Source organism: Helianthus annuus, chromosome 15, assembly GCF_002127325.2.
Source record: "Helianthus annuus cultivar XRQ/B chromosome 15, HanXRQr2.0-SUNRISE, whole genome shotgun sequence".
In the NCBI taxonomy this organism is placed as follows: Eukaryota; Viridiplantae; Streptophyta; class Magnoliopsida; order Asterales; family Asteraceae; genus Helianthus; species Helianthus annuus.
The window spans coordinates 103,149,438-103,175,476 of NC_035447.2; the positions used below are offsets into that span (position 1 = coordinate 103,149,438).

The following is a 26,039-nucleotide window of genomic DNA, read 5'->3' on the forward strand; positions in this document are numbered from 1 at the left end:
AACATATTATAGTAGTTTTAAATTTAAATTATATTTGGCTTATTTTTAAATAAAGTTACCTAAAATAGAAGTTGACTATATTCATTTTGTATAATTGTTAATTATCCTAATTTTTAATAAACTTTAATCAACAATTATTGGTTTCTATATAGCTAATTAGATTCAAATTATTCAACAATCATATTAAAAATATTTATTGGTTGTTACATATAAGTTTTACATCATTAAAATTAAATTTTAAGCTTATATGTTTTTTGTTTCGATTCATAGGAAATACCGTATGATTTTGCAAGCTTATTGTGGGAAGGAAAAGTTCCATATGGTCAATGTCTTGAACTTATTGATGATGACTTATGCAACTGCATGAGTCTGAATCTTTTTCGAACACAAGAGGTAAGTTTAATTTTATCGTTTTTTGGTGTTTTTTGATCCGGTATAATGATAGTCAATTATTATTTTAAATTTATATTTTGAAGTAAACCATTATTGTGTGTGATTTTAAAATTTTAATTTCGAAGTCAATCATTATCTTAAATTTAAATTTTGAAGTTTGCCATTAATGTGTTTGATTTTAAATTTGGAAGTCAATCATTTTTTAAATTTAAATTTGGAAGTAAACCATTAATGTGTTTCATCCATTTAGCCATTCCTTTTTCAATTAACTTAATTCATCTTTAATGTGACAGAATTGATGGAGTGATATAAGAAGGTTTCTTTGTTAATTGATTATTCTCTTCCGCTTACAGGGGATAACGCTAAGGTAATTAACATCAAATTTCAATATTTCTATTACTTGAATTCTCTTGCTTTATAATTTCTTTCAATGTATTATTTTGTGTTTTGACTTGGATATAAAACATAATGTGAAGGTATATTTTAAACTTATTTTACCGAGTTTTTTTTATTTGGATTGCAGAATAAGTGCTTTGATGAACTAATAGGTGTTTGAATTTTGTGTTTACTTTGCTCTGCATAGGGCTCCTTCAGTTTTTTGTATTCTTTTACTTCGCTCAGTAATTATTCTATTTTCAAGATAAGAATACAAGCTACATTTGCATTGGCTACCCTACCAACAATAGTGGGTGAATCAGTAATAACAAAACTATTGAGATAAGTTTTAAAGCTTATTGAGAAATATTGATTGTGTTTCTATAAATACTTTACCGTTTAATTTTGTAAAAAACCTTCATATTTAATTTTCAGATATGGATCCAATGAACAACAGTCCTTCATTTTTAAAGCTTATTCAGGAAGATGACCAGATATTTTTGGTACGGTTATTGGTATTCTAAATACTAATCATATTTTTAGTAAACTGATGTTTGTCTTTTTCTTATTTTTTTTAAACTCATAGCAAATACCTAATGACTTTGCTTCAATGATTTGGGGAGACCAACCACCTTACAAAGATTCAGTTAAGATTGTTGATGGCAACAAGTTATGGTTTGTAAGACTGAAAAAAACTGATGTTGGCCATGTTCTTGCTGATGGCTTCACCAAAGTTGTTCGGGATAGTTGTATAAGAAAAAATAACTATCTTATGTTTCAGTCATTTGGACAATCATCATTCTTTCTAATGGTGTTTAAATCATTTGTTCATCAATACTGCTTTATATCCAAAATCACACCTGACAAAGGCGTTATTGTAAGTAGTATATTATACAATCAGTATGATGAATAATGTTTTCTTTCTGTATATTGGTTTTTAAATTAATTTTTATTTATCACTGCCTATGCAGGTCATGGCTGATGAATTTTGGAGGCAATTTTATGGGAAAAATTTCAAAGGTGGTCAATCAACTCTTTATTTAGGAGATAGATTTTGGAACGTTAAGATGGACGGATTAACTGACAGCTGTGTTTTTACTCATGGATGTTCTAAGATGGTAAACGATCTTGCCTTAGACAGCCGATCTATCTTTGTCTTTTCAATGGTTGGAAATAAAATTTTCGAGCTTTCAGTCTTTAATCATCAAACCAGTACTCAAATTCAGAACAACAAGGTTGAGTTAGTTGTTTTGGATGACTCCATCTATGGTGATGATGGTGATGATTTGGTTATTGCGGTTAGAATTATACATCTATACTATTATTTAGTTATTAATGCGAGCTTACAAGTAGATCTTGAATTTCACACATTGTTATTTTTTATCTTTTTTTGTAGTCCGAACATAAGAAGAAGTGTAGTACTGCCGAAACTGACTTTCAGGAAAGTGTTGTTGTGGAATGTGAAGATGACAAATTTCAGTTGGCAAGTTTTGAGTCTGTGTTCAATGTAAACCCCTATATTTTAATCTAATTTATTAAAACTTATCATAAATATTTTTTTTGTATTTATACATTTGTTTATTGTTAATTGTGTAGGATGTTGATGATTCGAAGTTTGATAACTTTTTCTCATATCTACTTGAAATGGAAGACCTTAAGAAGAAGGTAATTTTTTGTCATTGTTTTTTTTTCGTATTTTATTAAATTTTTAATTATTATTCTTATTATATTGTTAAACACTTTTCCCTTATATGTAGTTCAAAGATGATTGAGATAAAAAAACCGATCCGATATGCAAAGCAAGTGTTGTTTGTGATAAAAATCAAAGTTTAAAAGTTTGTGTTCATTTATAGGAGTTTGTAATTAACTGAATTGTTTTACCTATATTTTTTCATTTTAAACCGTTAATGTTTTATGTTTCTTACGATGATCCGAAGGGGAAAACAAATGTTGTTGTTGATGAAAATCTAAGTTTAAAGGTTTTGGTTCAGTTACTTAATTATATTTTTATGAATTTAAGTTGATTACTTTACATTTTTTTTATTTATACGTTTTCCTTTTTTCAGGACAAAAGCAACTTTGAGATGGACCTGGACAAATTTTTGATACCGAAGAATAACTCCCATGTATATCTGATTACTTAAGTATTATATAATTCAATGTATTAATTCATTCTATATTAATATTTTTTATACTCTTTTGTTTTATAGATTGATCCTACACGAAAAACAAATATTTTTATTTCTGAACCGAGTCTGTCCTCCATAGTTGTTTCTGATGTGAGTATTTCTGATTCGATATTTTGTTCGAATTATGATAGTTACTTATGTATTCATTTTACTAGGTGTTTCGTATAATGGATCAAATTCCGTTTGATATTTGATCATAGAAATTTTTGTATCAATACAAACTAATATCATTTAAGTTTTATTATACAAAAACAAGTCATTTGGATACAACGTTTTATCTGATCAATACATGAATATTTTTTTACACAAACAATTTGAATTTCCAAATTAATTTATTTTTAAAAACAAACAAATTGAATTTAAAACCATCAATAACGTAACCGTGAGTACTTTCTTATATTTTTAAAATCAAAGTAGGTAAAAATTTAAGGTTTCGAATTTGTTAATAAACTAAACATTAATAATTTATATTTTATCTTTATTTTTTCCCGTTTGTTAATATCAATTTATAAAATATTTTGCAAATCAAACAAACTATTGAAATTTGTCTCTGTAATTTTGAGAATGTCGTGTATGTTTACCAATGCATACTCCATAGATAGATTTATTTTATAATTTTGAGTTAATAATTTTGTTTACAAATTGACAATCTATTATTATGAAGTAAGATTTTACCTCATATGTTTAACTTTTAAAGTTTCAAAAACCACTTTTAGTATGTTTTGTAAATAATAATTAATAGGTCAAATATAGTTACGTAAATAATATTATAACAATAATAAATACATTTGAAAACTACGCATTTGAAATTTGGATTGCACTAGAGTCAACTTTCAACCTGTTTGGCCTATATGTGTGGTACTCAACCAATGTGATTGTGCATATCAAAAGATATTGTGTTTGTGTGTTTCAAAGGTTGGTGACAATGGTGGTGTTAAAGGCTTGGAGAATTCATTATAGTTTTTTTTTATTTTTTTGTAAATGTTAAGTGTTATAATAAAGAACGGACAAATATTAATAAAGTTCTAATAATCTGTTATAATAAATAAAAGTTTTTTTTTTTGTCGTGGGTCATTCAGTGAGACAAATTTCTGCCTCCGGTTCTTGCCCAAAGTTTATAACCTTACTCGCAACCCTAACGACTACAACTTTCAATTCAAAACAATTAAAAAACAAGTTTGTTCGCAACCCTAATGACTACAACTTTCAATTCAAAACAATTATAAAACAACTTTCTGACATAGTTTGATTAATATAAAGTAAATTTTCCTACCCGCGAAGTTCGCGGGTGATAACCTAGTCCTATATATAGGGAAAGGATTTATATTGAAAACTCTTAGTTATTGAGAAACTCTGAAAACTCTAAACCCCCAACATTATTTTTGAAACAGATCACAATCCCAAAAGCGCTTACAAGATTTTTTTTTTTAAAATAAACTAGTTTTTTCGTAACATGTTACAGAGACACATTGCGCAAAACTTGTTTACTTTTTCAAATATCCACTTGGCGCTTTTTTTTTTTTTTTTTTTGCTCAAAACTTTTAAGACATGTATATTACATGTGTGATTTTTTTCAAAAGAAAAAAATGTCGGAAAGGTTAGAGTTTCCTCGGTTTTCTCCCAATACTTCCATTATGTTTGTATGTATGAATGAATGTACAAAAGAGTTTACTAATCTGAAATGCTAATAATCCAAAACTCAACATATTAATATTATGTTTCTTACTGCAATAAACGAAAAGTATATCTTGGTTTAAACATGTCTGGATAGAGAACATAACTGTGATAGACTGAGAAATTGTTCATAAATGGTATGAATAAAAACAAACTCCCCGACATATGGGAGTGTGACGTTCATATGCTCAAGCCCTTGGTACGAATATCAACTCATCTTTGCCTTTTTCAACATTAGTTAAATGGCAACCTGATACATGATCATGAAACATTAGTTTTTATGCAAACTAATGAAACAACTGTATAAATTAGTATGCTGGTTGTCAAATGGCAACCTGATACATGATCAACTTATGGTATACATTAGTTTTTATGCAAACTAATGAAACAACTGTATAAATTAGTATGTTGGTTGTCAACATCGATTCAGGTACGTGCATAATTAAGTATACTGGTGTCAAAATGGGAGAATATACTCGGATATTTTTTTTTTTTTTGAAGATTGTTTATAGGTGGTTTATAAGAATATAAATGTTTTTAATAGGTAGGGCGCTAGTGGTACAAACGAACTTTAACCACTTGATTCTTAAGAGATCCCAAGCCACACTACCTAAAGTCCAAGCAAGCTTAACAAATATTTGGAACCAAAAGCAGACTTATTAAGTCCATTTATACCTAGAAACACTCATATTCCAACAAACACTGTTCAAAACCCTAAAACCACCTAATTGACCATGATATCATATTGTATGATTGTAATAATAATATGTAACAAATACAAGTATAAACAAATGATTATTCTACACATATATACCCTCTAGTTTATTAAGGACTAGTCTAATATGCCCTCTCAAGTGAAGGGTGGGTATCAATTCTTGAGACGACCCAGACCAGACATAAAAGTAATCGGATTATGGGTTGACGGGTGTAACACATTAGGTCGTGTTTTGGGTTGATATGTCTAGCCACAACCCTGTTGTGGCTGTCTAAATTTAAATGGGCCCAACCCACCATCTAATTTAATTTTAAAATTACAAAGATAATAGTTCAACCTGCTAACCTATACATGACTCGTTTACAATCCAAGGAAGGACCTATAACTTAGATCGTCAAAGAGGAAACTGAAAAGTTAATTGTGGTTTTAAGAAGATATTTGAAACTTGTTCATTTGTTGAGATAAGCTATATTTGAAGATCTCCATTTGTAACCATTTCTCAAACAAAGTGAAAATTCACTTTCGCATGGTCGGTGCATGTGTGGAAAGCAGAATTAACAAAAGATAGATTGCATCAAGATTGCCGTAGGAGGGGGATTGTGGTAATGCTAAGTATTTTCAAACTTGAAGGAAAGTAGTTAAGCATGGCGCCAACAAATGCTTTGTGTATAAACTTAGTTGAGGAAGGAGAAATTATGTGTTGTTTGCATATGGCCTATTATATGAGGTTATAGTTCCCAAGTGATGTCAACTCCACTTCATTAGATAAGCTATTGAGAGGTGGGTGCAACTATGGAAGATTGAACAGATGGTATACATTGATAAAAATAAAAGTTGAAGCTTAAATACTAAAGCTTGGTGAATGAGCATGCCATAGAAGATAACATACATCAATTTGATATAGAAGATGATGTTGGGGAAAATTAGAATTCAACGAATGATCTAAAAGGCATGCAAACACTTTCAGATCATATTATTTTAGTGGTTCTCCGAATAATACAACCGGATACAACTCAGAATTTGAGAACAAGAACCAGGAGATGTAACCAAAATTCTAATTATGAATTTAGGGATTGGGGGTCGTAACTGCCTGCCTGATGGCAGTTATCCTTTTAGAATTCACAATTACTTCAAAAAGAGCCAATTTTTATCTAGAGAACATAGAGGTATGCCCCTTAAACCCCTCCAGGGGCTACCGCCTGAACACTTTGAATTATAACAACTCAAACAAGTGTGCACTCCAATCTTGTAGAAAGCGCTAGGCGCTAGTCGGGCGGTGAGGTACCGGCTAGGGATTAATCGGGATTAATAGGGATTAATCGGGATTAATAGGAATGGACTTTATATGTATAATTTTGTGAGTTTATATACATATACCATTAATTTGATATTTTACATATATAAATTCACAAGTATAAGGACTAAATATAAACTAATAAAGATGGAGGGGGTTATATGTTAAAATACCTAAACCTAAATAACCCTAATCATCTAAACTTTCATCATACGCTGTTTCCTGCTCTCCGTCTCTTCTTCTTCATCAGATACAAAACAAAACACAAACCCTAATCCCCATATTCGCTTCATCTAAACAATGATTGGATAACAAATTAAGGTCGTCGGAGAAGAAGACTAAGGTCTCCGTCGTCGGCGATGGATGGAGGTGTGCGGCGACAATGAGTCAGGTAAGTTTCTGTATAAATTTTTGGGTCCGATTTCTCCGATTTCTTCCAATTTTCTCCGACTAGGTCCGATTTTGACCGTCTTTGACCGGGACCCATTTTTTAACCGATTTGCAACTTTTTAGGCGATGGCTCACCGATTACGCCTAGGCGCCGATTAATCGGCCGCCTAATCCGACTTCTACAATATTGGTGCACTCCCGGACCTCCTAACTTGCTTAATATGTCTTATAATTCACTTTGATCACCAAGTCAATCCCAATTACACTAAAATATTCAATAGATGAATGGTAATGGTTAGAGCATTCTTGAACTAATGAACCTAGGTAATCCTAAAAATGATCTCCTAAAAACTTGCTCAATAGTGTTTTCCTAAATGTGTACCATAATACATATATAAGAGAGTACAAGTATAAAACTAAGTAAGACGAGAGTAATTTGTTATAATGCCTTAATATCAATAAAATTAGGAGTTACTTGCCGATAAATGTACTTATGAAGCATTCAAAATGAATATCAATGAAATTAGGAGGCTTATTTCCTTGAAGGTGTCACAAAGACAAATTTTGAACATCTAATAATTAGTTACCCACCCACGAATTATCTAGAGACGTCGTCGGTAAGTTGAAGGTAAGATTTTATCCTTTGCCTTGTCAAGATTCGTTGGTGGGAATGCATTTCCGACTTATATAATCCTTTGGTAATATGTCGCTGAATTCGTAGATAAACTATCCATCAAGCATTTCAGAAAAATATTTCTACCCAACTTTCTAGTGGGTTGTGATTAGGCCCTTTGTCAGTAATTCTTCATATTGTTTTATAGTAAATACTACACAACCTGCCTTGTTTTCAAACACAAACCCTATCAATTTGTTTGTCGCATAAGAGATATATTGTCAATGGATACAAGTTTCATACTCAAGCACATGTTGTTAGGCGGGCCAGGCATAATAGTGGTGTGTGAGGATCGCTTTTATAGTGTATTGAAGTCTATAGATTGCTAGACAAAGTCTTAAATTCCAACACGGGCATCGTTGTCAGTAATCAATCGGTCGTTGATACTCTCATCTATAAATTTTGTTGGTTGTGGCTCGGTTAATACATTACCGACAAAGTATCGGACAAGATGCATCTTCACCGAGGACATTTGAAGTCTATGGATTGCTAGACAAAGTCTTAAATTCCAACACGGGCATCGTTGTCAGTAATCAATCGGTCGTTGATACTCTCATCTATAAATTTTGTTGGTTGTGGCTCGGTTAATACATTACCGACAAAGTATCGGACAAGATGCATCTTCACCGAGGACATTCCAACGGATACGTTCGATGCTAAAAGCCCTCTATATTGTAGTGCATTATACATCATCTGAATGCACTCTCGATATAATGAAGAGTAATAAAACAACCCAAAACATCACGCCTAAATCCAAAACATGATGCCTACATGTCAATTCATATGCCTTCTCACACTTCTCACGTAAAAGGTCCTTTTTACAAGAACCTCACCCTATATATAGTCTTAGGATCCTGTAAAAAGGACAATTTAAGCCCTCTATATTGTAGTGCATTATAAATCATCTGAATTGACAACGGGTATATAGTTGTTTACACTCATGTCTCATGTCATTCGCATGTGTAATGATTCAATTTGTTAAGTTTCAATACAATTGTGTATTAGGGTTAATCCCTCTCTTCTTGTTCTTATTATTTTGTTCTTGATTGTGGGTTGAATTCGTGGTCTCCTGGGATCTATAGTGGTATCAGAGCCAAGGCTCAAAGAATCAAGATCATGGGTTCAATTCTTCAATCATCTGAGGGAAGGCATGAAATCATAGAGCGAACCGAGCATGTTCGTGCGGGTCTGAATGGAGGAAAGAGTGACCATGGTAGCGACAACACAAAGAAAGTCACGCAGGGGACATCATCCTTCGTTCATCGAAAATCACCAATTAACAAGTCTGTCAAGAAGTTGATCTCGAAGTCGCATACAGTTGAAGACATTGGGTTTAGATATTGCCCAAAAAGGAGCATGAAGATTTGAAGAACAAGACTTGAACAATTCGGGGAAATTGTTAGATTTTAACTGTGTAAGCCTTGTTGATCAAGTTTGATAGAGAAGATACGGGTCAGAATTGTAATTAGTATAAAGTATGTTTATGTTTTAGTTAGAAGTTGTGTCATACTATAAGGATTAGTTGTGTCAAGAACCAAAGATAAAACCTCCAAGTGAAAAGGTGTGATGTATCAGAAGGGATGTGTCGATCCAGAATTAGGGCGCCAAACATCAGACATCTTCAAAATACACGTCGATTGAAGAAGGGTCGCGATGATTCTTCTTCAAGAGACACGATGGTTCAGACACACCTCTTCAGTATGTATAAATAGATTAGGGTTTCAGTTTGTTTTTTATACCTTGTATAAATTAGATTCAATGTTGGTATCAAGATCACAGGATTCCCATGTCCAAGATTTTGGAGTAGATGGATGGTAACAATCTTCCACATACTCACGACACTTCTCACACCAATACATGATAATCAAAATTGAATAAACAAACTGAATGAAACTGAATAACTAATTGAAAACAATCAGAACTTCGATGACTTCGAATATAACACACTATTTCGATTGATAACTTGCATACAAAGTCTGAAACTTGAAACCCTATTTATATTTGATGAAACGGTGCGACTGGAAGGAGACGTTGTATGGATATGTCGCTTCCATGATAACCGTTTTGGCAGTTATACCATACACCGTTTCAGTCAAGCCCAAACTAAAAACATTACCTAATGAGCTCTAGTATTCGACCCAATAAAGTTTGTTGGTCTACGACCCAAACACAAATAAAACATAATAATTGTTCATGACCCATTAACTAGACTAATAAAAACAATAAATCATCTTGCGACTTGGGCTCGAACTCGGATGATCTTCATTATCGGCTTTCATTATCCTCCTTAATCAAAGCATCCTTAGTTCGATCTTCATGCATGCTACTCGGCCTTCTTCCCGGTGACTTCTAGGATTATCACCAAGTCTCAGTCATTGTCACTTTCTTCTATCTTCACACCTTCATCATCTTTAGCATTGCTTGGACCCGTTTCATGCTCTTCAATTCCGTTCTTCTTTCCTTTGCGTTTGGTTTTCATCACATCAAAATACCATTCCAACAAATCAACATACCTCCGTACGCGATCTTCAGATCTTGAGTGTCCTTGCAATCAAAACCTTATTGCACCGCGATCTTGTTCCATGCATCATCCTCAATCACCTTCTTGAAACCACTATAATCTTTCACAACTTGATAACATTGGTGTAATCAAGTTTATGGGCTTCCCATTTAGTAACATTGATGGCATTTCCTCTTCTTTGCAAATGCAAGTAACATGGCACAAACCAATTAATGACTTCTTCGAAACTCACATCATAGAATAACTCGTGACCAATTAACTCTTCAAGTACATGATCAACTCGGTTAAGTCTAGGCAACCGTTGATGATTAAATCTTATCTATAACTTCTACGTCAACCGTAACCCTAAGTTCACCAATACCTTGGACAAATGCGAACTCCTTGCGTTTCTCATTTGTTAACACCCCAAAGTATTTTTTGAACACTTTGAACAAGTTTCGATTTCCCGTCATGTGTCTTGAAAGATGGATCAACTACCCATATTGCCCCCCATTCTCCTCTGCAAGTATCCTTTACAATATAATCATTTTCAACCCATAAAGGACTGAGATTTATATACTTACTCGGGCAAATGGATGCAATATGTCCATATTGTGTGCATGTAAAACACCGAATAAATCCGCCTTGCGTGGTCTTCCAACCGAAGTGCTGCCTTTGAGATTCAGTTTCTTGAAGAACTTCTTAAGTACCATTTTCTTAGGAAACTTGTTTATGAGAGACTTCCACGAACGCGAAGACGACTTCCCCTTCGCAACCTTTTTCCCTTTGTTGCAGCCCTCCCTGGATGCACTTTCCCGGGTTTGAACCGGCGTCGCTAGAGCCGATACCACTCAACTTGTTCCTTGCTTCCCTCAAACGGTCTTCACCCCTCTCCTCCTTGATCATGAAAGACCCTGGCTCTGATACCAATGTTGGTATCGAGATCACAGGATTCTCAGGTCCAAGATTTTGTAGTAGAGGGATGATAACAATCTTCCACATACTCACGATAACAATCTTCCACATACTCACGACACTTCTCACACCAATACATGATAATTGAAATTGAATAAACAAACTGAATGAAACTGAATAACTAACCGAAAACAATCAGAACTTCGATGACTTCGAATATAAACTCACTATTTGGATTGATAACTTGCATACAAAGTCTGGAACTTGAAACCCTATTTATATTTGATGAAACGGTGCGACTGGAGGGAGACGTCATAAAGATACATCACTTCTATGACAACCGTTTCGGCAGTTATACCATATACCGTTTCAATCAAGCCCAAACTAAAAACATAACCTAATGGACTCTAATATTCGACCCAATACAGTTTGTTGGCCTACGACCCAAACACAAATAAAACATGATAATTGTTCATGACCCATTAACCAAACTAGACTAATAAAACAATAAACCATCTTGCGACTTGGGCTCGGACTCGGATGATCTTGATTATCGGTTTTCATGAAGGTGTACCTAACTTATTAATCCCTCTAGTTGAATTAATTAATACTGATTCTGATGGATTAAAGTATTTTGTGAGTTTTTTTTTTTCTTTTAATTAACCTGAGTGTTAGTTTTGCATTTTCACAAGTATGATGACTAATGAATACAAATTGATGACTAATTAAGTGCATGAAACTTACCCGAGTTTAAGTGAAGTAATCGAGCCATCATCCTCAGGGGGAGGACCACTATTGCAACTGCATACATTAGTAGTTACCGATTCCGATGACTGGCCTTGATCTTCGGGGTTACTCGTTAAGTTACCGGCATCAGTACACATAGATCGTGGCTTCTTTCCATTTGAAAGTATCGTCATCTAGACACAAAGGAAGACATTTTAGTTCAGAAAAAATATTTATAGCTAAAGGATAATAACAAAGTTGAGGACTCTTGCTTGTTCTTTGAGTAGCTTGTTTTCTTCCATCAACTTAGCACCCTGGATGATATTACAAAGAAGGAAGAGTAAAATGTAAGTAACAGCATCGGACCAAGCTTCCCGATCCGAAGTGGGAAAAGTGGTTGGATTTCAATGTAATAGACCTGTAGTTTTTGTCTGACGTAGCTTGTTTTTCTCTTTAGTTTTGTTTTTCGGCTTCTTGTTGGTTGTTTATATAAATAAAGGGTAGGGTACTTAAGAATATCCTATTTGAGAAACTTGAGAAGCATTTTGGACTACACATTTCCTTAAGCTTTTCGTAATATACACATATATAGTATAAAATTGACTATATACATATATGTATATTGTCAAATCTTGAATTATACACATACGTATATAGTCAATTTTAAACTATACATTACGAAAAACTTAGGAAAAATGTGTGGTCCAAAATGTTTCTCAAGTTTCTCAATTAGCCTGGTGATTCTCACACAATCCTAACACACACACACTCTCTCTCTCTCTATATATATATATATATATATATTAAGCGAGTTGCCAATTAAAAAAACTAACATTATTTACATTTAACTATGTTGACAATATTTTTTATCTCAAAAATGATTAAAATAGACTTCAAATGCAAGTGTTTGCAGACACATCGCTTTTACCAAAATGGTTAAAAAAAAAATTTGCAAAAACTTTTAAAGAAATTAGAATTTAATAATTTAAATTGTTATTTATTGGTCGATAACAATTCATACGGATAATGTGATAAATGTTACCTTTAACTTTCACTTTTGTTGGTGCACTTGTGTCTGTACTTTGTCTGTATTCGGTCACGATGTAAACGATGTCCTTGTTATTGTTGTAAGTTGACCAAGTCAACCATCCTCCGGTTTGACTTGGACAACAGTTTGTAAAATGTTGTAAGATGTTCTGTGTCGAAGGATAGCTAATCGAAGGATATTGTAGATCCTTCGATGACATCGAAAGATAGGCTACGAATGATACTGTTAGACTTCGATGGATATGCAATCCTTCGAAGTATTTGTGGATCATTCGACAGCTTTGTCATCGATAGATGATCCTTCGATCATCTATCGGATCCTTCGGACCAGACATCAGATGCTGGGTATATATATACCCATGCAGTGTTGTTCTCAAGATAGACTCAGACAGAAACATACCCACACTTTGAGAGAAACTGCTGTGAGAACACACACACTTAGAGAGTTTGCAAAACCCATTTGTGAACATTGAGCTTGTAACCGAAACCTTTCATACGTATTAATACAAGTGGTGTTAATCGGTGAACCTTGTGTGTTTGTGTTTATACTTGCTTAATCCCGGTTTGCTTGCTAGCTTGGATTCCGCACTCGCTAGTGGGTTTGTATATTCGAATTTTATTTTGTTGATTGTGGTGCACCGCCCAAGTGACAAATAACTTTTGGTTGTTTGTTGTTGGTGTTCACGGCCCAAGGCACCGCCCCACAAGAAAATAAATAATTTCCAACAGCCCATGTGCTTCAATTAAAGATCATTGTGTTCACTTCTCAAAGCACCGCTAATAAGTTTTGAAGTTTTGTTGTGCACCGCCCACGTTTAGAAAATTCCAAAGCCCAAGATCTGCTAATCATTTTTCGTTTGTATCAACTTACGAAAGATCATCTTTCGAGACCGGTTTGGTGTTTGTCTTTCGTGTGATCCTTCGGTTGATCCTTCGATAATTTAATCCTTTGTCAATCATCTTTCGAAATATTCTTATAGAATTCATTTTTCTGATCAAAAATGAATCCGGCATGGGGTAATCCGTCAACTGCAGAGAGCAGTACGTTTTCTGCAAGATCCAGTGTGCCATGCAATTCTGATATGTATTTTGGAACTTCCAGTACTTCGTCTGCAAGAACCGTTCCAAATGCTCCATTACAAACGGCGTTCGTTACGAGCACGGATATGTATGGCAATCCAGTGCTAGTTCCTGTTAAGCCACCTCCCACCACAGACATGTATGGAAATCCATTACCGCCAGTTGGTTTACAACACCATCGTTCTACTGTAGAACCATCATCTCTTGATACAAAGAACAGTAGTCAGACAAAGTCGGCGTTGTATGCTAAAATTGTCAAAGATGCAAGCAATGGTGAATCCTCGGGAAATGATGACAGTTCTGAACATGACAGAAGTTCAGATGAAGATGTTTCAACTTCAGTTGAGGGTGATACAACTTCAAGTTCAAGCGAGGATGGATCTAAATGTGAATCATCACGGGAGGTTATTAATTCTGATGCAGAAAGGCCAACACCTGAGAGTGATTCCAGTCAGGTATGTGTCGATAAACCCACTGCTGTAGATTGTGATGATTGTGCTAGATTAAGAGTTAAGTGTGCTGATCTAGAAGCAAACATGTCTGAGTTGCAAGGCAAACATGATGCTTTACAAGCTAGTTTGTTTGACTTGCAAGACAAACATGTTTCATTGAATGACAAGTGGTGTGAATTGCAAAGCAAACACGAAGCTTTGCAAGAGAAATATGATGTGACATTTATCCACAACCAGAAGTTGACCGTGGATCTTTCAAAATGCACTGAAGCCAATATGTTTTATGAGAACCATGAAAAAGAGTTTAAGTCGGTAATTGAGAACTTGAAGAAAGATAAAACCGAACTAACTAAAATGGTTTCTAGAAAACAAACGGACATTAATTTGTATATATCTCGTCTTGAGACAATGCAAAAAGAAATGGTTTGTGTTAAAACCGAAAGTGAGGCGATCCAACTTAAGCTAAATAGTTATTTGAGCTCTAGCTATGTGTTGGATCACATCATTGACGTTCAGAAAGAAAAACGGGATGTCACATGCATAGGTTACAAAAAAATGTCCACCACCTGTGAGACACAATTATGATGCATTGCCTGACGAGGAGGATAGAGTGTTCTTTGAACCATCTGTTCCTTTAGACGTAAAGGAGTTTGCTGCAGGACTCGGATACAAGAAAGAAGTACCCTCAGATTCAGATGTGTCAGCAGATACATGTGTGTCTTCTGCTGAACTGAATCAGGATCCCCCAGTCATTACTGAGGATGCTGATTCTTCTGATGATGAATCTGATGATGCTGTCCCAGCAAAGTCTGATGTGGAAGTCAAAGATGGGGACATACCTCTCGAGAATTACATTCTATGTGATCCTCCTGCAAAACCCGCTAAGACTGTTGCAATCGAGTCCTCGTCTGCACAAGAGTCGGAGGGTGTGAACTTGCTGTACACTCTTGTTGGTGATGATAAAATCTACTCTGACAAAGATTTTCCGATTAAGAATGTTAATCAATCATTAATCAGTGAAGTCTTTCAAAATTCGACAAGTAAGTTTTTGGGAAAGACAGGATCACGTGTTACAGTTACACAGTGTCCTCCTATTCCAAAGGCTGAAATTCGAAAACAATATGGCAATCAGAAATTACCAACAGAGAAGAGGCAGCCAAATCACACCAAACCTAAAGGAAAAGCACCGACTCAGGGTCAGAAGAAACAGACCCAAAAGAAAAACAAGAATGTGAACTTTGTGAAATCTAAGGGAACGGACAAAATCGAAACTTTTGAGAACAAATCTAACTTAGATTTTGTTAAACAAGCAACAGTGTTGAAAAGAAATGATCCAAACTGTTCAAAACCTAGTACCTCGGGATCACAAAGTTCATCATCGTCGGCAAGACGATCACATGATGCTTCGGGGATTGTTGAACGAAGATATTGTTTTGAATGTGGAACAATTGGACATATCATTCGAAATTGTCCATATCTTCATAAGTTGAAAGCAAAGGTTGATGATCCCCGTGAACAAAATCACGCCGCCCAAGAGAATAGAAAAGGCAAACAGGGCGAAAACAAGAAAAAGGTTCGGAAGATAAACCTCGTGAAATCAAGAGGGACTGATAAAATTGATACTTCCAAAACAAATCCAATAAGGATTTTGTTAAACAAAGTAAAATTTTGAAAAGAAACAGTCAAAACAACTATACACAACACACAAACGGTTGTGATGTAGGACCAAGTACCTCAAGATCACGAAGTTCATCATCCGGTTATTGCAGTTATGATACTCCGAGGTTTGTTGAGCGGAGATCATGCTTTGAATGCTGTGAGTATGGACACATCATTAAGAATTGTCCATATCTCACCAAGAGAAAGTCAAAAATTGATGCCCCCCATGGTAACAATTACCATAAAAGATCTGTTTCACCAAAACAGGACCCTCGTCTTGTTAAACAACGAGAAAAGAAACAGAAAAAGAAACAAAGAAAAGAAGTTGAAAAGGTTTTAAAACCGGAGGTCATCCAAACAAAATCTGTTAAATCAGATGTTAAACATGAAAAACAGAAACAAATTTGGATACCAAAACCGGTAACTGTTTCAGGGGGAGCTACATCAATTCCGAATCATCGGGAAATGGATGTTACAATTCTCGATGATGACGGACGACCCAAGTCTGTGAAGGCTTGGGTCCCCCTCTCCAACTAATCTCTGAATGAGTGTGCAGGATGTTACAGGAGGAACTATTGATAGTCTTAGGATTGTTGATAGTGGAGCGTCCATGCACAAGATTGGCGACATAAAGCTCCGAAATATTGTTATATCTAGGAGAATGATGTTGTCATTAATGGAGAGGAAGGAAAAGGAAAAGTAGACAAAAATGTCTGATGAAAGAATGTGGCTGAATGAAGTTGCAAAATTCGACCAAATGAAGAACGTGACAAAATTTTTGTTGTTATGGTTTTTGATCGGGTCCTCAGGAAAGAATACAATGAAATGTGTGCAGAAGCCTTGGCATGGATTGAACATCCGCACATCATTTCTGAAAGAGAAAGTCAAAGACCTTCGCTGGTGCAATATGGAAGGCCAGCCAGAACCAAAGGTTTTTGATCATGTTGCTGTGAAACGATTCTTCAGTAGCTACAAAATCGACTTTGAAATCCACACCGGGTGGATATCCAGTTGGGAGAGCGCTCAGATTCCTTGCAATGCACGAAGCAGTTGCAGGATACGGTTTTGAACTTCTAATCTCTCTTATGCTTGTCGATATTTAAGCTGCTATATGCATGATATCGTCTCGTAGAGCACTCTTTGGCCTGACACGTTGATCTCATATATCACCTCACACGTGATTGTTTCTTTATGAAACTCGTCAATGTTGTCATGGTCCACACCGATGACCAACGTGCCGACTTATTTACCAAAGCATTTGACAAATCAAGATTTGACTTTTTATTATTGGTAAACGGCATTAAGGTCAAGCAAGAGTAAAACCAACATCGGAAAATCATTTTTGTAAATATCTTTGTGTTTTTAAATTTGTCTTCGTTTATTGATTTTAGGGGGAGTAAATCCAAAAATCTGAAAATCCAAAAACATCGAAAAATTTTAAAAACACAAAAACAATAGAAAATCAAAAATGAGTTTTCTGGCGAGCAAAAGAGAAAATGATAGTACATCAGTGGTCTATTCAAACCTCTTTAAACCTTAAATGAAAAACGATAAGCAGCTCTATATAAGATGTATCGGTAGGCTCACAATCATTATAAAGTGTGCAGGATGATATAAATCTTAATCGACTGAAGACCAGGTGGGAACCATTCATAGGCATATGGTCTTAGTACCGAAATTTCGTTTGATAGATTGCCGAGGTTCTGAGATATTCGGTCTTTATGCTGCTTATCATCTGGGTATCATGGTTGTATCTTTTACCGAAAAATAATGGGGACGCAAGTCTAGATCTTCCATGATACTATACATACGTGTACATATTGCATATTGCATTCCTCCTCAATAAGTGATAAACAATCACATGTCCAAATCAAATAAGTGATAAAATATCACATTTATCCGGGTGTCAAGTTCGTCTCTCTGCTGTACGGAAGTACTGACCTGTTCACGGACTTGCACCTGTGCCCTTATGCATATGAAAATCAAGTTCCTCATCAATAAGTGATTCTATCACATAGGGCTTGTTTTCAAATCAAAATAAGTGAGTATCTCACATCATATACGGTCAAACAGATGATAATCAGTATACTCACCGGTAAGATGAACTCTCGTGCATACCTTGATACGGGAATGTGTCGTGATGTGGATGAACACCGGTCGGTAAGTATAAATCATACCTTAACGTATCCCCTCGCCATGATTACATCTGATAAGTTGAGCTTAAGTGGACAACAATACCGATAATTGTTATAGGATGTTTATCTTACTGTTAACTAACTGAACAACAAGAGTGTTTTGGCATGACCGTACACTGATATGATTCTCTTACCCTTGAAACTCGCAAAAAGAATGTGTGTATATATTTATTTACTGCTTAACTTTTATTGTTTTCTTTTAAACAGTTTCGTCGTTTGGTGCATATCAGCACGACATTAGCGGTGATGTCGTTTGATAACACTCAAAGGATATTAAAATTGTTGTCTTTTAATTTCAAAAATAACAAAAAGATTTTAGGCGTGTTTTAATATAAACTTTGTAAAAGCCAAAAAGATTTTATTTCTACATTAATTTCGATCGTACGATGCTGGAGCTCGAGTCTTCGTTCCTGAAACCTGACTGAAAACCGAACTGACTAAATCTTCATAAACGGTCAAAATTTGCAAGTTTTGAAAGTTAAACTAAAATTGACAAATTTATTAAACTTTCAAACTGTCGGACGGTGTTTGATTGTGACATGGTCATACGTGTGTCATTTGTTTATGTTAACTATATTCCAAGCAGTTGTTCTCATTACGCGTTTAGATTTCTTGTATGTGCAGATTCTAAAGGCTAAGAGAACATGGTCGATGACAAGCTTTGGAATAAAGACACGACGTGAAGGCACTCAAAGGATGAAGATGATCGAGTTGCCGCTGACCATCATCAACACCACAAGGATCTCACTTCATAAAGATCAAGTTTTTCACGAGCATAACTCAAGGGGGAGCTTATGTTAAGGGGGAGTTTGTCAACACACTTCCTACATGATACGGGTAGTTTGTTGATACACTCTCTGCTTTCAATACGTGAAGACTTTGAAGATCCTCCGACTTTGAAGACTTGAAAGGACATCAGAGTTTTGAGAACTCGAAGACCAAAGACCATCGAAGTTCGAGACGAGTCTACAACTATAGAAGATAAAGACAAAGCTACAGCCAAGGGGGAGTTTGTTGGTGCACTTGTGTCTGTACTTTGTCTGTATTCGGTCACGATGTAAACGATGTCCTTGTTATTGTTGTAAGTTGACCAAGTCAACCATCCTCCGGTTTGACTTGGACAACAGTTTGTAAAATGTTGTAAGATGTTCTGTGTCGAAGGATAGCTAATCGAAGGATATTGTAGATCCTTCGATGACATCGAAAGATAGGCTACGAATGATACTGTTAGACTTCGAAGGATATGCAATCCTTCGAAGTATTTGTGGATCATTCGACAGCTTTGTCATCGATAGATGATCCTTCGATCATCTATCGGATCCTTCGGACCAGACATCAGATGCTGGGTATATATATACCCATGCAGTGTTGTTCTCAAGATAGACTCAGACAGAAACATACCCACACTTTGAGAGAAACTGCTGTGAGAACACACACACTTAGAGAGTTTGCAAAACCCATTTGTGAACATTGAGCTTGTAACCGAAACCTTTCATACGTATTAATACAAGTGGTGTTAATCGGTGAACCTTGTGTGTTTGTGTTTATACTTGCTTAATCCCGGTTTGCTTACTAGCTTGGATTCCGCACTCGCTAGTGGGTTTGTATAACAAGGTTTAGGTTCGTCATCCTCCGTAGAGGGACCTACAACTTTCATTCTGTCTACTCAAAAAGTAACTTTGTCTACCCTAATAAACATATACATAACTAACTTTTGTTGTAAATTGTTTTGAAAGAACATAAATTGAAGTTAGGAACATACATAGTCACATTTCTGTTAGGGTGGATTGCAATGGGATTGGTCTTGCTAACGAAAATAAAAGTTAAGTGTTATTTGTCACATTACCAATATGAATTATTAACAGTCAATAAAATATAGCTTAACTTAAAAAAAATTATAATCTTTTGGGTCGTAACATTTAGAAATCTTACATTGATATTGTTAAGATGATAATAATAGTAGCTAAATGATAGTATTATTAGCTAGGGGCATTATAGTCTTTGCACTATACAATTAGGGTTTGTTACCAAGGTTGTTTTTATATTACCTCAATGTTCTCTATTGAGTTTTATATTAAAAATAAAAGAAAACCCTAACCTTCATTTGGAGGTTGAATATCTCGTTACCAATTTTTTCATCCTGAAACACAACAGTAAACAATGGAACATTTTATTATCTACGCATTAAAGTGTTGTCCTTTTTTAATAAGTAGATATGGTACCTTGGTTTTAATAACACGGTCTAAGCCTCCTTGGAGTAAGTTCTCCAATTTTTCAAGTTCATCTATGGTTAATCCCTGAAGGTCCTGCCCACTTAATTGCCTGCTAATATGTTAATCATCTTTCATAAGATAATTGCATATATAGTAACAAGTTGTTAATGACGAACAACAACCAAATAGCGATAAGGTACTTATATGCTACATAGCGAATAACGATAAATGGCGGACGGTTATTTTATAAATAGCGAAACACTAGAAAAAAAAATTAAAAACATTTATATGTATGGTAGAGGATCCTGTACATTAATCCAGAAGTGTGAGAAGTGTATTATAACACCATATATAACACTATATAACATCATATAAATACCGTATAACAATATGTTACACCATATAACACCATATAACACTATATAACAAATATAACACTATAGTTTGTCTGATAACATGTCTATGATAGATGTATAGTGTTATATAGTGTCATATAGTGTTATATGGTGTTACATAGTGTTATACGGTGTTTATATGGTGTTATATAGTGTTATATATAGTGTTATAATACACTTCTCACACTTCTGAATTAATGTACACTATCCCTACCCTATATGTATAGTATAACAAAATACCCTAGTATATATGCTATTTACATGTATATTTAACAAAAACCTGAAATCCAGCTACTACGTATTTTATAGCTATATTTAATTGTTATTTATATTAAATAAAACAAAAAAATAAAGTGTCGCTATTCTCGCTATCCATTGTTACAACCCTAATAGCGACACTATACCTATACGCTACGTAGCGCGCTATAGTGATCGCTACGCTTACTATTGACAGCTATGTATAGTAACTTTCATACCTGAGTTCATCATTCTTGTCATTGATCTCTTTGCTCAATCTCACATCATCATTTTCTACTAGCTACACATTATCAGATAACAAATTAACATGCATTATTTTAGATAACAAAACTTGCATCTCTTTTATGATGTGAAAGGTGAAGTTAAACCTGCAGGTTGAGAGAAGGCTCGTCTACTTTATCGCGACTCTTATCGGAATGAAGCTTATACCTTCCTAGCATTTCGGGCATGCTTCAAAACACACAAACACCATTGGGTAAGTATGGTTATAGAACACTAAATTATTATACGGTAACAAATCTAAACCGTTAAATATTTTTGTCAATGATTATTTTTAAAATTTTTATTCCTCACGTATACATATGTATGTGCACATTATGTATGTAAAAAAACATCAAACTAATTTGTTCATGTATTTTCTAATTTTGTATTGTTTCCTACACTTGTGTAGGTAATTATATAGCGTAAAGAAACAAGCCATATATATATACATACAAACTTCAACAACAAAATATATATATATATATATATATATATATATATATATATATATATATATATATATATATATATATATATATATATATATATACACATACAAACTTCAACAATATATTCACTACAAGCTATAGACATGATAACTTGGAGGGGTATGTTAAAATATCATAAATAAGCATCCTGCAAGAGTCAGCCAACAGACTTTTAACTTCGCATCGTATATGTCTTCAGCCTCCTAAAAGAAACGTTGAAAGAGACTAAGCTAGAAACCCTAATGTGTATGTTTGTGTTCCAAGTGATTAATTTACTCGTTATATATCTCTGGTTTACAGTCGTTTTCATATGAAACCATTTTGTATATACTAATATACACAAGTGAACATGTACGCAAATACATATATAAGTGTGTTTTTATATATACATACACACATACACATACATACAAAGTAGATCACATATCCTAATTTATTAAAATGTATGTGCGCGCGCATATGCATGTATACTTATGAACATACACATGCATACATACCTCTAGATATACATGCATACACTATACTTGTGTATGAGCAAGTGAAATAAGAACCACTAAATATTTTGAAACTATTTTTAAAGTTGTAGAACCACTTTATCATTCGGTGTAATAATATGTTTTAGTGTTTCTAATAGTTCGCTGGTTTTTACCTGTATTTACTAGTGATTATATAATATGTTTGCGTATGTAATATATTCACACTTCTAAGGATATTCATTATTAGTGTTTATTTGTATTCACCAACGAATAGTTAAATACATTACATATTATATATATGTTTATTGTCAATACATTTTTACATTTACGAAAATGTCATCACGTACATAATACTTTTTTTATCAGCAACGATTCAAACGCATTTCTCGTTTAATTAAAATGGTTTTCAAATATGTTGTGACTCTAGTTTGAAACTATACATACTTTTATATGTATATTGTATGTGTATGTATCTATTAAGAATGTGATTTTGTATTGTAAGTGTTATATTAGTATCCAATGGTCAATTGAAAGTTTTGACCAAATTTAGTTAGGGATGTCAATGGAACAAGTTTGTGACAGGATTGGTAATCACATTTCTATATCCAATTTCAAAACCAGCTCTCATATACGACTCAATGCCTGCCGGGTTCCCAATTGCTAATTACTAGGATCCCAAGTACATTTTTTATTATTCTAATTTTCTATATAATTTCATTAAGGAAGGAAATTAGAAACATAATAACTCAAGGTTAGTGGATTAGAATATTACTATAATTCATTAGCTAAGACAGAAAATAAAAATAAAATGTTTACGAGTATGGTTGGGGTAAACGCATACATATGTTTTAGATAATCGATTCAGGTGTCATCATATCTAATACCATATATAATATTCATCCTATACCGGGAAAAAAAATTGACTCAAATCTCATACCCTGAATACACGTCTCAGATGTTTTGGGTTTATCCATCAAGTCCTAGTTTCGTTTCTCATCCCTACCATATGTACTCTTAATTCATTATGAAGTTGCTAAGAAGCCAATCAAGGGAAGAAAAGTTTTCAACTTGTCAAACAGTAAATAACTCAACTAGTAGCATCAACATAGCCATGAAAACCAAATAAGTTGGAAACAATTTGCAAACACATACTACATGACAAGAAGTATGAATTCATTCAGTTTCTTGTTTGTTAATGTTACTATAACAAGTAACCATATATGCAATATGAATTGTTGAACACGGTCTTATCTGAATAGGTCAATGATTCTATGCCGATTAGACATGTCAAGATAGTTGAACTCCAGTTTCTTGTTGGCTAATGTTACTATTAAAGGTAAACCATATATGCAATATGAATTTGAATGTTGCTATAAAAGGTAACCATATGTGCAATATGAATTTGAACACGGTCCACCTCATTTGAATAGGTCAAAAGTACTATGCCGATCAGAAGTGTCAAAATAGTTTAACTCCACTAACATACTATTATTCTCGAGTTTAAGTCTTCCCCACAAATGGTGACAAAAACTTATCAAGTTTTTTTTAACGACAAATTTGGATCACTAACGGACTACTGAAGTATCATCGTGTCATCAGCGGAACCAATCAATCATATCAAGTATTAAAATACCAAATATATTTATATTTGGCCAAAAGAGAAAACATATATATAATATTATTGGAAAGATTCTTTCATTTTTATAAGAGGAAGTTGTATACTTGTACTCCCTAGAAACAGTAAGTCTACTCATCTTATTCAAATAGATCTATAATCCAAAACACCCATGTGTATCTTCAAGCAAGTTTCACATAAACTATTCAAAGGTTGTAATGATACATATGATTTCATGTTTGGTAAATCAAGCAACATATATCGATCTATCTACACCTCATATAAATACTAGGTATTTTATGTGCAAAATAGAAAGTTACCTAGAACTTGCATACTCAAAGAGTTTTCCGGTGGCTGAGAAGATGATGAGAGCAACATCCGCATCACAAAGAACAGCGAGTTCTTCGGCTTTCTTCAGAAGCCCTCTTCTTCTTTTTGAGAAAGTCACTTGCCGTGCGGTTATGTTATCGATTCTTTTGATCTTTATCTTTGTTCTCGCCATTGATATGGAACCAAACTACTTCTGCAACAATCCAAACAGTATAACACACAATAAAAATGCTACTTAAAGCAATTTTTGTTTATCCTTCTTACATAAACCTAAAAAGTTTGTTAAACATATTCAAGAAATCATAAACATATGTTGATGTATATTATGCAACAATGTTTACAAAAAAAGTGTTAGGTTAGGTATGTAAAATTGTGGGTTATTTATTACAGATTTACCTATTTTTGGAATGAGTATATAACACCCAAAATCACACTCACACAAAAATGCTTGTAATTAATATGTTTTTATGCATCTAAAGTTGCTATTTTTTCGATCTAACCCTGAAAATCCCACAAAAAAGAAAGCAAACCAAGAAAACCCCATGAAAAATAAAGGAAACCCAGAAACTAAAATCATAACTTGAAGAAGATGCAACAGTTTTAAGATAAAAGATGGAAGGTTAGGTATAAGAAGGGGTGGTTGATGATGTTTTTTTTACCTCTTTCTGGAAGGAAATGGAGATACTTTTGGAGAGGAAAGTGTATATGTGGCAAATGTCACAGCTTGCTGGCCAATAATAGAAGAAAGAGAAAAAAGGGATGTGGGGGAGATGTATGTGTTTACTGTTTGGAGAAGATTGAGTGTGTGTTTTAAAAAGTAAAAGTAAAAGTTTGCTTTAAATAGCAAAACTACCACTTTCAGTAACTGGTTATTACATTTGCCAAAAGAGATAAAAACAGTGTTCTTTTAGAGGAACTTCAATGGAGAGAAGATTGTCAATTATGAGTTGATTAGGTACGAAAGCACTCAAGCGTAATTACTTCACCCAAGGGTACCATCATCTGCAGATTAAATTAACTTCAAGGTACCCATTAGACTAGAAGGTATGGTTTGGATGGGTTTGGAGGGGATGAGCCGCCACATAGGCGCCACGTAGGAGTGGCTTGGAGGGAATGGACCTAGGGGGTGGGGGATGAACCCCTTTATGTATATATATGTATGTATGTATAGGTATATGTGAGAGGAAAAGGAAAAGGGAGGCACGGCGGACCCGGCTGTGGGTCGCCGCTTGTGCTGAGCCGAGCCCCAGGGGGGCGGTGTGGGGGTCCGGCGCCGGGCCTAGCCGGGCATCAGCCGGCCCCCATACCTTCCAGTCTTAGCTAGTAAAGCTGGCAGCGCATACCCATCATAAATTACTTTTTTAAGAGTAAAATGTTAAAATGGTCTCTAATTTTAGGTCACTTTTTCACTTAGTCCAAAGATAAAACTTATTATATCTAGGTCCCTTGGGTCTCATTTTTGTTGTTATTTGCATCCAAATTATTAACTCAGTTAAAATGTATTGTTAAGTCATAGAGGATTTTGTTAATTCTAAACCTCAGGGATGATTTTGGCAATTCATCCATTCATTCTTTTATTTTAAATTGAGTAACTTGTCAAAATAGTCCCTGAGGTTTAGGCCTGTTTAGCAGTTTCATCCAAAATAATTTTTTTTGTTCCAAATAGCCCTCACCTTTAGCATTTTTTTTTTCCAATTTTCATCCAAACCACTAACTTAGTTTACTT

The 26,039-nt window shown here is 34.3% G+C and overlaps 2 protein-coding genes across 6 annotated transcripts; one reads left to right on the forward strand and one right to left on the reverse strand.

Annotated features, from left to right (window-relative positions):
• Positions 1–1,064: 1,064 nt before the first annotated feature.
• Positions 1,065–2,372, forward strand: LOC110909908. Its single transcript, XM_035984396.1, has 5 exons — positions 1,065–1,271; positions 1,355–1,645; positions 1,740–2,066; positions 2,165–2,255; positions 2,365–2,372. Exons 1-5 carry the CDS (start codon positions 1,206–1,208, stop codon positions 2,370–2,372), a joined length of 783 nt encoding a protein of 260 aa, XP_035840289.1. The 5' UTR covers positions 1,065–1,205.
• A 2,273-nt stretch (positions 2,373–4,645) lies between these two features.
• LOC110912052 (MADS-box protein AGL24) lies at positions 4,646–25,083 on the reverse strand. Of its 5 annotated transcripts, none has more exons than XM_022156723.2 (9): positions 24,973–25,083; positions 24,304–24,506; positions 21,512–21,593; positions 21,362–21,423; positions 20,500–20,599; positions 20,376–20,417; positions 12,117–12,158; positions 11,863–12,038; positions 4,646–4,881 (listed from the first exon to the last, which is right to left on the reverse strand). In XM_022156723.2, exons 2-9 carry the CDS (start codon positions 24,483–24,485, stop codon positions 4,866–4,868), a joined length of 702 nt encoding a protein of 233 aa, XP_022012415.1. In that variant the 5' UTR covers positions 24,486–24,506; positions 24,973–25,083; the 3' UTR covers positions 4,646–4,865. The 5 variants fall into 5 exon arrangements, with proteins under 5 accessions (XP_022012415.1, XP_022012413.1, XP_022012414.1 ...); XM_022156721.2 differs by having other exon boundaries at positions 20,500–20,602; XM_022156722.2 differs by lacking the exon at positions 24,973–25,083 and adding an exon at positions 24,710–24,875 and having other exon boundaries at positions 20,500–20,602.
• Positions 25,084–26,039: the final 956 nt, after the last annotated feature.

Coding starts and splice junctions, on each gene's coding strand:
- LOC110909908 (XM_035984396.1), top strand. CDS start 1,206: ATGGATCCAATGAACAACAGTCCTTCATTTTTAAAGCTTATTCAGGAA. Junction 1,272..1,354: donor AAGATGACCAGATATTTTTG/GTACGGTTATTG, acceptor TTAAACTCATAG/CAAATACCTAATGACTTTGC. Junction 2,067..2,164: donor GTGATGATTTGGTTATTGCG/GTTAGAATTATA, acceptor CTTTTTTTGTAG/TCCGAACATAAGAAGAAGTG.
- LOC110912052 (XM_022156721.2), bottom strand. CDS start 24,485: ATGGCGAGAACAAAGATAAAGATCAAAAGAATCGATAACATAACCGCA. Junction 21,594..24,303: donor TTTGAGTATGCAAGTTCTAG/GTAACTTTCTAT, acceptor TGTGTTTTGAAG/CATGCCCGAAATGCTAGGAA. Junction 21,424..21,511: donor AGCCTTCTCTCAACCTGCAG/GTTTAACTTCAC, acceptor GATAATGTGTAG/CTAGTAGAAAATGATGATGT.